The sequence below is a fragment of the Dryobates pubescens genome, chromosome 39, assembly GCF_014839835.1.
Source record: "Dryobates pubescens isolate bDryPub1 chromosome 39, bDryPub1.pri, whole genome shotgun sequence".
Taxonomy (NCBI): Eukaryota; Metazoa; Chordata; class Aves; order Piciformes; family Picidae; genus Dryobates; species Dryobates pubescens.
In genome coordinates, this window is record NC_071650.1 from 3,387,062 (window position 1) to 3,399,566 (window position 12,505).

Below are 12,505 nucleotides of genomic sequence, written 5' to 3' on the forward strand. Positions count from 1 at the left end.
AAGGTTGGTTTCTTACTGCTCTTGTGGTAGGCTGGAGAGTGCTCACTTACTATTTCCAGAGATGAAGGCTCCCAGCTCCTCCGCTGGTCATGAAGATGTCCCTGTTCTGCGGCAGGTGCCGAACCTGCCATATGGTGGACTTCTGTGCCTAATAAATAAGCATTATGTAGAAGTCAGCTATGGATGAGCTTCACAAGAGAACACAGAGAATCTTAAACCAGCCATCCCTTTTGTGACAAGAACCCAGCCTCTGCACAGTGGATATTGGAGCATCCATTCTGAGGCAGCTTCCCTTCCTCTGGCCCTGCGGCCTGCTGCTGCAGGAGCAGCCAAGCCACTTCCCACACAGCAGAATCATAGTATCATAGAATCAGTCAGGGTTGGAAGGGACCACAAGGATCATCTACCTCCAACCCCCCTGCCATGGGCAGGGACACCTTCCACTAGACCAGGTTGCTCAAGGCCACATCCACCCTGGTTTTAAACACCTCCAGGGAGTGGGCATCCAAGATCTCCCTGGGCAACCAGTTCTAGTGTCTCTTCACCCTCACTGTAGAGAATTTCTTCCTAGTATCCACTCTGAATCTCCCCTCTTCCAGCTTAAATGTATTCTCCCTCATCCTACCCTTGTAAAAAGCCCTGTTCCAGTGTCTCACCAGCCTTACTGTATCGAATTTCTTCCTAATAGCCAGATCTTTTGGAACTACTCTAGAACTACAGGATTCCCAGGCCTAGGTGACAGTTCCCACAAGTCGCCACAAGGTGGCAGTCACCACAAGGTTAAGTTCACTCTCTGCATCGCAGAACGGGAACGGTTGGAAGGGACCTGTGGGTCCCATCTAGTCCGACTCCACTGCTAAAGCAAGTTCATGTAGATCAGGTTGCACAGAAAACCATCTGGGTGGGCTTTGAGTATCTCCGGAGGAGACTTCACAACCTCTCTGGGCAGACTGGTCCACTGCTCCATCACCCTCACAGTAAAGAAGTTTTCCCTCACGTTCACTTCCTGTGTTTCAGTTTGTGTCTGTTGCCCCTTGTCCTGTCAGTGGGCACCACTGACAAAAGTCTGGCCCTATCCTCTTGTCATCTGCTCTTTAGCTACTGATAAGCATCTGACATCACTGAAAATCACTACTGAAAGGGAACATACTACAAACACTGTGTAAACTCAGCAAACCATGTCTTTTCTAACATCAAATTTTGTCCACTCAAGTAAGTAAGTACATAAATAGATAAATAAATACTGTTTTATAAAGAATGCAAACTAATCACTGCTGTGGTCACAAAAGGTTTGAAGAGTTCTCCGCATTTAACAGCCTCCAGGTTACTAAAGCCTCTCCTGTATATTACAGGATCATAGAATTGTCAGAGTTGGAAGGGACCTCAAGGATCAGCCAGTTCCAACCCCCCAGCCATGGGCAGGGACACCTCACACTACAGCAGGTTGCTCACAGCCACATCCAGCCTGGTCTTCAAAACCTCCAGAGATGGGACTTCTACCACCTCCCTGGGCAACCTGTGCCAGTCTCTCACCACCCTCATGGTGAATAACTTCTTCCTAATATCCAATCTGAAACAGCCCACTTCTAGTTTTGCTCCATTCCCCCTAATCCTATCAATACCTGACATCCTGGAAAGTCCCTCACCAGCTTTCCTGTAGGGCCCCTTCAGATACTGGAAGGCCACAATAAGGTCTCCTCACAGCCTTCTCCTCTCCAGACTGAGTAGCCCCAACTCTCTCAGCCTGTCTCCACAGGAGAGGTGCTCCAGCTCACTCCCAATATGCCATCCAAAATACTTGGTTCTGATGGACAATAATGATTTCTGTGTCTCATATGAGGTCTGATGACTGCAGGATGAAAACTGTTTGCAGAGGGCTCACTTGGTTTGGGGATATATTTAAGGTTTGAATCTGCATGCTCATCACAATTTAATATGGTCTCTGCTAAACATGACTCCCAGACCAGGGGCACAGCTGAGTGGGCAGATATACAACTGCAGCAGGCCCAGACCAGGGAAGCCCAGCTATCAGGTTATAAAAGGGAGGAAACCTGAGTGCTGGCAGCTGGACACACAGGAGCCCTTTAACTGCTTGCCCCTGGAGCCACACCAGCCACACTACCACATTGCTTGTGCCCCAGTAACCTAGGCATCTATCACCTAGCAAAGACAAGAGGTGTAGCCCTAATACTGCTTTGCTGGCACACAAAGTTTGTCTCTTACTGAGAAATTCTGTCACTCCATACCTTCTCTGAAACAGAAGCAAAACCTTTGGTTGGATGCTGAGTTCTCATATCAAAAACATGAAATTTTCCCTCAAGTGATGTGGCCACCAGCTTGTTCATATTGACATCTTTTCTGTCAAACTCCACACTGCAAACCTGGAAATATTAAAAAAAAACACTAATTATATTTGATATAGAAATATACATTTATATGTATAATATACATATTTATATATATATATATATATATGACATTTAGCCACTGCTGAAAAGAAGTGAAAGGTTTGTGATTTGTAAATGCATATTAATCATTAGTTATTTTCACAATGACATCACCACCAACCTGAAACAAGAAAATAATCTCAAAACATGAAAACCCAGGAAATCTCCTATGCTATCCACACCAAGAATTTGAGGGATGCAGTTTGCTGAACATAGAGAAAATAATTCCTTGGTACAGTCTCAGCAGAAATATCTTCTGGGTACATTTCAGGGTCCTAATAATTTTTCCATCCTGCAAAGGAGCTGGAAGGAAAGAGACTTTCCTGGTTTCCTTACCCCATTCTTGATGCTGGTCTCCCATCGCAGCGACATGGTTTTTAAGTCAAACAATTTGATATCCCCATTGTCATACCCAGCACACACAACACGCTCCTCCTGGTTGTAAGCATTGCCTAGGCACAGAGAAAGAATTCATCACAATACAGAAACCCCCTTTAGTCTGTACATTTCAGACCTCCTAAGCTGCCAGTTTCAAACTGTATGTATGCCAGGAAAATATTACTACTGGGAAATGAAGATGCAACAAACCAGCTGGGTTTCAGTCCTGAAGGGTATAGCAAAACAGTCTGCTGCTTTTGAAAATGAGAACAGAATTCTTTCCCACCTTTGTCAAATCCTGCCTAACCCATACATACTGAGCACTGCATGCTGCTCCTGTCAACCTACACAAATATATTCCTTCTCCTAGATCTTCACCTGCTACAAACCATGCTCTCCAGGCAGCACCACGGCGCTGCACTGGAAAGCAGTTCAGCAGGTCCTTAACAAGCATCTGAAGCACAAAATGTTAGTGGGAAAAGAAGACTTTTCTGCAGAGCCAGACTGGTAGGGAGGCCTTGGGTGTTACCACAGCAGAAGCCTGCCTCAAAAACTCTCAGCTGACAGGAGCAAGCAACTCATTGGTGTCTGAAAGAAGTCAGCTCAGAGTATGTAGCTCAGGATGAACCTGGATTTGGCTCAAGTTGCAGTAACTCAAAAGAAAACTGAAGTAAATACGAGGCTACTTTTTTATCCACTCGTCAGAGGAAGACAAAGGTATCAACAGCAATAAGCATTACATCTGCACCTTCTTGCCAGGCAATCTCCTTCCTCTCCATTTTGTTACTATGATCCATGCACTTTCTAGCAGTTTGTAAAACTTTGACTCTGGAGGCAAAAATGGAGTTAATTGTGTAGAGCAAAAGCAGCTGGCTCTCTCCAAAAGAACAAGTGCCAAGAACACATCAAGCATTGCTGTTGTCTTTCACCAGCTCTTAGCTGCAAGGATCTTCTCTTGAATCGATGCCTTAAAGCTTAGAGCTGGAACTACACAACAACAGTGACTGCTCCTCTGTGCACTGCAACATTTACACTCCTTCAGCACAATGCAGCTGGATGTGCAGGCTGTGTGTTTCTAGGCATAGAGAGGGAGCTTGCGCTGTGAAGCGATGAAGCTTTTCTCCGAGCCATCGAGGTTGGAGAGGCCCTGTCAGATCATCAAGTCCCACCACAAGGGATGACCGACGGCCAGGGGTCCAATATCCTATTATCACGACATTGCTTTCTTTTGAATAAAACACTGAAAACAGATTTGACAGCATTGAAAAGCAAAACCTCCTGCTGACTGGTCCACAGAATGTACACCATCCCATCACATCCTGAACTCCCTTGGCAGCTATCAAAGCAGTCACACCAGAGGAAAGAATGGTTCTCATCTGGTGAATTACCAAACGCTACTGTCCAGCAGTCTCTTTTGCTCTCGCCCTCTGCAGGCTCCATGTTAGCAACAGGAGTATCCTTCTGCCTCGGGTCCCACACCTTCACAGTTCCTGTGAATAAAGGACATTGGGTTTTGTGTTATGGACACACTGCCAGGTTCTGTTCATCTTCCCAGGAAAGGCCTTTGCTTTTCAGCCTGCCCATTCAAAATGAGGGAATACTTTTCTTTCCATTCCAGAAAGCCCAACTGCCCTTAGAGGATAAAACAAAACAACCCCAAACAAATGAGAAATAAAGCAGAAGTATTTGCTAAGGATTTCTTTTTCCCAGCTGATATTTTGCATTTATTTTGCTCTTAGTTCTTTCCATCCCAAGCCTCAGCAATAAGTTATCTTTTGCTGATCTGCAGCTTCTAGGAGAATTCAGAGGAAATGTGCCCCAAGCAAGATTCAAAAGGCAGAGTATGCAGAACTAGTTGCAGCACATTTGTAACTAGTTCAGAGGGCAGCCTGCACCCTGCCATCAAAGTTTGCAGGCTGCTCTCTCAGAGTAACTGCAAAGAGTTGTAGAGTTCACTAACTCACCATCTCGACTGCCAGTCACAATTTCTGGCGCACCTTCCCCAATTCCTAAGCCACCTACACCATCTATACTGTTTATGATTTCCTTATGACCTTTCACAGAATACACTGGTATTTCAGGAGCTTCTAAATTCCTAGGCAAGAAAGAAAAAGAACAGATAATATGGCATCTTCCTTGACACTCAAGATTCATATGAAAATGACAGGACACTCTAGCACAAATTATGTGAACTCCTATCAACAGTGGGTACAAAACACAGATTCACCAGGAACAACCACTGCTCCTTCTTCAATCCCTTTTAGGGCTATTGCTGCTGGTCTGGAAGTTCTTGCTCAGTTCTGGACTTCTTCGTAAAAGCAGTTGTGGGATTCACCACAGCAACCCTCAAGAACCAGTGTTTCTGTTGGGCTCAGAATGAATCATGCCACAGATCAAAGTAATCCAGTTAGCTTCACTTTCAGTAAGTATATTTATGTATTTACCAGTGAATGACAGCAGTCACCGATTCCCCACCTAACTCTCACTGCTGCTCTCCAGCTTTGACTGAAAGCTGCATCCAGCTCTGATTTTCATGATCCTTTACCACTGATTCTCATCCTTTGAGAACCCTTCTGATTTTGTTTTAAATTTCAACTAGAGACTAATCCATCTTGTTCCTGCAGCTCCAACAAAACTAAACCAATAGTTCCTTGGTAAGGGAAACATAACAATAACAATTGTAATCATCATCATCACCATCCCCTCTTTTGACCCTGTAACAGATTAATTATCCACATCATTTAGGACCCTGAAAGAAATACTGTAATTTCAACATTAAAAGCACATATTTAAGCATCAAACTGAGGTTGAACACAACTCATGCACCCATTCAAAGCCTCTTTTCACAAGAGGACCTAACAGGGCTGGCTGCCCACAGAAGGTGCAAGTGAAACAGCACTGAATTGTTGTGCAGAACTCACACTGGTTTTACAGAACAGGCATGGTGCAAATAAGCAGCCAGCAAAGCCTACGACTGAGTCCCAGGCCCATGAAGCACAGAGAGAGCATCGTGTCCAAAAGCCAGCTGCATCCAGAAACATCAGCTGACACACACGTGGGGCATCAAACGAAAAAGCTTTGAGAGAACACGCATGCTTACCAGATGTTAAGGTTTCCACCAAAATCTCCTGTAGCTAAGTATCTTTGCTGCAGAGATGTAGCACCAAAAGTTCCACATTTTAGAGGTTTAGGTTTTTCAATCTTTCAAAAAAAGGATACATTTTGTGTCAGCACAGGGGAAAAAGCAACACAGCTGCAGGCTGGAGGAGCAGATTCTTCAGAGCCTAAGAGTGGCAGATTTCAGTGAAACGTACAGCACAATCACAGTGTTACCACAGGCAGATTACACTTTGTCTTTACTTCTCTGTGCACATAAATGGTCTTAAAAAAAACCCCAAACACCTTGCACTTCAGCTTGTTGATGATACCCAGAGGCTGCTGTGTCTTCTGATTTGCAAATGCCATGCAGAGGGAATCCCAGCTCTTCCCAGAGCCCTGCTGATATGCTGGGATAGGGAGAACGAAGCCATTCTGTCATTTAGTCTGTCGTGTGTGCACCCTCAGTGCCTCATCCCTACAGAACTATATTAAGTGAAAAAATTGATCTGCTGGGGGCCCGCTGGGCATGGTTACCTTATAGGTCCTTATAGGTCAGTTTGAGTAAAGAAAAAAACCACAACCACCAACCAAAAAACCTCAACCAACCACGACCACACAAGCACAAAACCAAGCAAACACAACAAGCAAAACAAAAGTGGAAAGTGACACACACCCGTGCATGTTTAGTTTGGAGGAGACCCTAAAGGTCATCAAATCCAACCGTTAACCTCACACAGCCAAGTCCACCGCTAAATCATGTCACTAAGTGCCCCTCTTAAACCCGTCCAGAGATGGCGACTCCACCACTTCCCCGGGCAGCCTGTTCCAGTGTTTAACAACCTTTTCAGTAAAGCTTTTCCTAATGTCCACTCTGAACCGCCCCTGGTGCAACCTGAGGCTGTTTCTACTCATCCTGTCGCTTGTTTCTTGGGCGAAGAGTCTGATCCCCCCCAACGCCTTTTGCAAACGAGGTCTCCTCTCAGCCTCCCTTTCTCCAGGCTAAACAATCCCGGTTCCCTCAGCTGCTCCTCACAAAACTTGTGCTCTAGGCCCTCCACCAGCTTCACTGTCCTCTCGTCCCGCTCCAGCAACCGGAGCCCAGAGCCTCGGGCGTTCCTCGTAATGCAAACCATGGCAACCAGTCAAGCCGAGCAGGCCAGAGCAGCTCGGGTAAAGGGGACGGTGCAGGCTGGCGGAGCTCAGCTAACGCAACAGGCAGAGCAGGCTCCGTGGCAGGGCATTCTTCCAGTTCCCTCGCGCCGGCTCTAGACGCGCGCCTGTGTCTCCCTCCCCGAGCGGGCCGAGTCCCCGGGGAGGCGATCGGTACGCTTTGGGCCGCCGCGCAGCCGCCCCCGCCAGGGACTCACCTCCCGCAGCAGCGCCAGGCGCCCGCCCCGCAGCTCGTAGAGCTGGAGGATGCCGGTGCCGCGGGCGGCGCTGCCCAGGCAGAGGAGACGAGCGCTGCGGGGCACCCACTTGCAGTCAAACAGGGTGTAGCTCAGCGCCTGCTGCGCGTGGGCCACCACCTGCGGACGCTCCGACACCGACGACATCCCCGCCCGGCCGCCGCCCTCGACAGGCCGCCCGCGCGCACCGCCCGGCCGCGCTCCGGCGGCGCCGGAAGGGGCGGGGCGGCAGCCGGCTCCCTTTCCGGCGGCCCCGCGGCAGGCGCGTGGGCTCGCGCGCGTGGCTGTGCCGCAGGCGCCGAGATGGCGGCGGCAGGAGAGGGCGAGGGCGCCGGCGCCTTCACCTGCGTCTCGTCCAAGCGCAGCCGGCAAAAGCGGAGGGCGGCCGTCGCCATGGACACGGCGGAGCCGCGGCCCAGCAAGAGGCCGAGCTTCCCCCCTGTGGCCGCCGAGGCGCTCGGGGTACGTGGGGAGCCGGGCGGGGAAACACCGGCCTGGTCGCGGTGCCGGGAGGAACCGAGCGGCCGGGAGCTGCCGGGGTGGGGCGCTGAGCAGTCCTTAACACCCGAGACCGTGTCCGGTTCTTGGCTTGCACTGGCTTCATGGCCTGCTTCTTTCGCCGCTAGGCTGGGAAAAGCGAGATCCGGAAGGTTCCGGTGCCGGCCAACAGGTACACCCCGCTGAAGGAGAACTGGATGAAGATCTTCACTCCCATCGTGGAGCACTTGCAGCTTCAGATCAGATTCAACTTGAAAACGCGGAACGTTGAAATCAGGGTACAGAGAGCTTCTGCTGTCCTGCTTCACACCTGCCGGGCTCTGCCTCACAGAATGCAGGGGTTGGAAAGGACCTCTGGAGATCTGCTCCCAGCTCTCTCCTCAAAAGGCCTTCCTGCGCCCTGTGTGGATGGACTAGGAAGTGTTCTGAATCCCAGATAAGTGGTAGGATGAGATTGTGCCAGGGGAGGTTTAGACTGGATATTAGGAAAATTTCCTTTACTGAAAGAGTGCTCAGGCCTCAGAACAGGCTCCCCAGGGAGGGGCTGGAGTCACCATGTGTGCTATTGAATCTGTCCAGTTTTCGATGTACCTGCTAAAACATCTTTAGGATTTGCCATCAGAATAACGTTGCCATCCTCAAGCTCTCTGCCCCCATCATCCTTTTTCCCTGCTCTTCTCTGTTGCAGTTTTGTTTATATTGCTTAGGTTGGGGGAGGTTTTCTCATCCAAAATGTTTTCCTGAGTTGGTGTCAGTGGGGGATTTTCAGCAACTTTTCTTTTCCCTCCCTTCCAAACCTGGGCTGTGGCAGCTGATGCTCTATTCTTGTTGAGGGTCAAGGTTATCATAAACCACAGAGTATCCCTGGGGCCTTTCAGTAAAACAGTGTAGGAACATTGCCTGAATTTTCTTTGGTTAGACTGCATCTCTTAGATTGTGTTCAAGTCCTGACCCTGCTTAGGTTTGCAAACAGAGCTCCTTGTCTTGCAGACTTGTCAAGAGACCAAGGACCTCAGCGCACTCACAAAGGCAGCTGATTTTGTGAAAGCCTTCATACTTGGGTTTCAAGTGGAGGTAAGTGTCTCAGCAGCTCCAGTGTAAAATGCTGACAGTACACAAAGAGAGAAAAGTCCTGAGGTGGTGGTGTAGAAATAAACTTGTTTGACATCGTGACTGGAGTGCAAGTCCAGTTTCTTAAGCTCATGAAAGAAACAAATGTAATTTTTCAAACAACAGAAGATTGGGAAATGGAAGACAGCTGTGAGAGGCAAGCATGAAGCAATCATCTGGCTCTGAAGTGCTCTGCACATGCAGAGACCATTCGTTGTGCTTTAGGCCAAGCCAGTGTAGCTCTTTTGAATCTCGAATCTGGAGGAAACAAACCCACTTTATCCAGTACTGCACTGACATCACTGTAGGGGTGGAGGGGAATGTGAGGTGTCTAAGCAAGGGGTCGGGTTGTTTAGGCTGGAGGAGGCTGTGTGGAGACCTCCCTTTGAGGTTGTAGTGAGGTTGGGTGGACATGGCACTCCAAGACCACCACATGTGGCTGTGGTGGTCTTGGGTCGGCCTCTTCCAACCGGAAGACTTCTCTGCCATACAGATGTAGATTGCTAGTATCTAACTCTGTGCTGCTGATGTCATCTGTGTGTGTGAAGGGAACATGAGCTCTCAGCTCTGCTGCGGTACTGCAGTGCTCATCATGCTGATAACAAATCTCCTCACGTTTTAGGATGCTCTTGCTCTCATCAGGCTAGATGACCTTTTCCTAGAGTCATTTGAAGTCACAGATGGTAAGTGGTTTCTGCTGCTGTATTCAAGGATTTGGGTGCACCACCTGCAAGGACAGTTGTATGCTGCTTTTGCCCTGCTCCACAGGAAAGCCATCAAACAGTTATGGCTGTTAATATCTAGGGACAGGGGGCACAAAAGGGTTGTCCTTTTTCTAACATGCCCCAATGCAACCCTTCCAAATCTTCATCCTTAGAAGTGCCACTTCTTCAGGGTGATTTGCTTTTTCTTCTCAGTGTAAAGATTATTCTAACCTTAAAGGTGACCTGGAGTGTGTGGGGAGTACAGCCACTGGATTTTTAAACTGGAATGGGCTTTATTTCTTCCAAAACCTTGACAGCAAGGGAGGGGAAGTAGATAATGGAAACATCTTTCATTTCATGTACTGGTGGGACTCAGAGACTCCCATTTGGAGCAGCACTCAATCTGATCCACTCCATTTCTCCTGGTGTTAATGGTGTGTGTTTCCTCAATCTGCATTGCTCAGTAAGGGACTGCCTTCCACTGCAGGTCTGGGCTATTCAGTCTGGAGAAGAGGAAGCTCTGAGGAGACCTTTTTGTGGCCTTCCAGTATCTGAAGGGGGCCTACAAGAAAGCTGGGGACTTTTTAGGGTGTCAAACAGTGACAGGACTAGGGGCAATGGAACAAAGGTAGAATTGGATAGATTCGGATTGGATATTACCCATGAAGGGTGATGAGACACTGCAACAGGCTGCCCAGGGAGGTGCTTAGAAGCCTCATCCCTGGAGGTTTTGAAGGCCAGGCTGGATGTGGCTGTGAGCAACCTGCTCTAGTGTGAGGGGTCCCTACCCGTGGCAGGAGGTTTGGAACTAGATGATCCTTGAGGTCCCTTCCAACCCTAACAGTTCTGTGGTTCTAGAGACAGTCCCAACAGCACAGTTGTTTTTGTATGACTTCAGAACGAGTTGTTTCCAGTTTGTTGAACAAGGGCAGTCTTACACACCACTGCTGTTACACTGAGCATCTGACTCTCATTTCAGTCAAACCTCTGAAAGGAGATCATCTGTCAAGAGCCATTGGGAGAATAGCAGGGAAAGGTGGGAAAACAAAATTCACCATTGAAAACGTAACCAGGACACGAATCGTTCTCGCTGACGCGTAAGTATTCGGCTTCCCTCCTTGCAGGGAGAGTGCAATCCCAAAACTGAGCCACATCCTCTTCCAGGAGAGAACTTGGAGTTTTGGAAACACTTTTAGGGCAGTAGCAAGATAAATCATTTATAAGTGCCACTTTTAACAAACAGTTGGAGTATTTGTTTGCTCCCCTTTGTCATTGTTCTCCTACATGAGCAGCACAGCTAGAAGCTGATTAATTTCCAAGGGCAGAACTCCTTCTTGGGAGCAACCGAAGCTGAACCCACTAGCCCTGCAACACTTTCTTCCTAAAGCTATGCTGTTACATTTGCAAACTGTGAAATGTTTGCAGAAGGGTTGAGGTGAACACAGGTTTTATACTGTAGAGTTTCTAGGTTTGAAGTGCTCATTTGCAAGTGTAGAAAAGAGACTAATAACTGATCTGAAATTCCACATTCGTCTCTAGCCTCCAAACCTATTAACTATGTGAGACTCTGGCAGAGTCTTTCCCTTAACTGCCTTTTTTTTTACCCCCCCATAGGAAAATTCATATTTTGGGCTCTTTCCAGAACATTAAAATGGCACGAACAGCAATCTGCAATCTAATTTTAGGTAAGTCCTGTTACACTTTCCATTGCAGAGAAACACATCTGCCTTCTGTGGGTCCTGCCTTCTTCCCTGGTGCATCCACAGGCTGCTTTTAGAACAGGGAGCTTGCTGGGCATTGCCTTGCTGCCTTTAAGAGAAGGCTCTGGGGAAGAAGCAGGGAGCTCAGGGCTTAATTTCTGGGTCAAAAATCCTCCCTCTGGTGCAGAGGGAAGATTTTCTGCCTCTTGCATTTAGCTGCAGAAGGGCTAGTTTGAAGGCACTGTCCAGAAAGCCAAAGCAGGTGGCCTGCAGTGAGAGCAGAAGCCTACCTCTGCACTCACAGGAGTAGTCAAGGTGGTTAACCTTGACCATACTTCTCCCATGGACTTATTTCTCCCCTTTTACCACGAGATGAGAACAAAACATGAGTTATCCTCTCTGCTGAGTGAACTTGTGCTTTATTTTGCAGGGAGTCCTCCATCAAAAGTTTATGGCAATATCCGGGCAGTGGCCAGCAGAGCAGCTGAAAGATTTTGAGCAGTACAGCTGTACCACCAAGGACTGGGAGTGGTGCATGGAGCTGCACAAGCCCTCAGTCTTCTGCTTGATTTGGAAGCCCAGAGGAGAACTGGCACTGATTATGCAGTCTGATTTGAACACACACAGCCATTAAAAATATTTTAAATTGCTTGTGTCTGTGTTAGAAGTGCAGATACCTGATCTTACTTAAACATCCTCAAGCAGAGCCATGGCTCATTACTGACTTTCTGAACATCAAAGTATTAAAGAATCTGCTATAAGGACTTCAGAAAGCCTTTGAGCCTAAGGGGATCAACACAGTTAAATGTTCATCACCACACAGCATGGATCATTATTTTCCTGGGAAAGAAAGTCACCTGGAATGCAAAGGTCCATAGCTGGCTGCCCAAGAAGTCTCTGCTGATGATAGGACAAGGTGTCACATAAATGCAGTGAGCCAAAGAGGTAACAGGCTTGAGTTCAGGTACTCTCTTTATCTGCATCTTTTTATTCTCCTGATCTGTAAGAGCAGCCTAGCAAAAAGCCACCAGATTAAGTACTTGCCAGTGTACAGGGCACAAACAACTGGCAGGTGCTGGGTCTTCTTGAGATGATACTTGCAGGGAACAGAGTAAGGGGAGAGATGACAGAGCCCAGCTGCAGTCAGACTCTGATATAAACTT

The 12,505-nt window shown here is 48.0% G+C and overlaps 2 protein-coding genes across 3 annotated transcripts in view; one reads left to right on the forward strand and one right to left on the reverse strand.

Moving 5' to 3' along the window:
- Positions 1 to 7,509, reverse strand: part of DNAAF10 (dynein axonemal assembly factor 10) — a 24,285-nt gene extending 16,776 nt beyond the window's left edge. For both annotated transcript variants that reach the window (XM_054177218.1, XM_054177217.1), the window contains exons 1-7: positions 7,292 to 7,509; positions 5,926 to 6,026; positions 4,790 to 4,920; positions 4,214 to 4,315; positions 2,784 to 2,899; positions 2,247 to 2,381; positions 51 to 148 (exon numbers count right to left, since the gene is read on the reverse strand). In XM_054177218.1, coding sequence (XP_054033193.1) covers positions 51 to 148; positions 2,247 to 2,381; positions 2,784 to 2,899; positions 4,214 to 4,315; positions 4,790 to 4,920; positions 5,926 to 6,026; positions 7,292 to 7,477 — 869 coding nt within the window. In that variant the 5' untranslated portion in view covers positions 7,478 to 7,509. The remainder of the gene's footprint in view (positions 1 to 50; positions 149 to 2,246; positions 2,382 to 2,783; positions 2,900 to 4,213; positions 4,316 to 4,789; positions 4,921 to 5,925; positions 6,027 to 7,291) is intronic.
- A 124-nt stretch (positions 7,510 to 7,633) lies between these two features.
- PNO1 (partner of NOB1 homolog) lies at positions 7,634 to 11,983 on the forward strand. The gene is made up of 7 exons (XM_054177203.1): positions 7,634 to 7,792; positions 7,957 to 8,106; positions 8,819 to 8,902; positions 9,561 to 9,621; positions 10,622 to 10,739; positions 11,257 to 11,327; positions 11,773 to 11,983. The coding sequence occupies exons 1-7, from the start codon at positions 7,634 to 7,636 to the stop codon at positions 11,838 to 11,840; spliced, it is 711 nt and encodes a 236-aa protein (XP_054033178.1). The 3' UTR covers positions 11,841 to 11,983.
- The last annotated feature ends 522 nt before the right edge of the window (positions 11,984 to 12,505 follow it).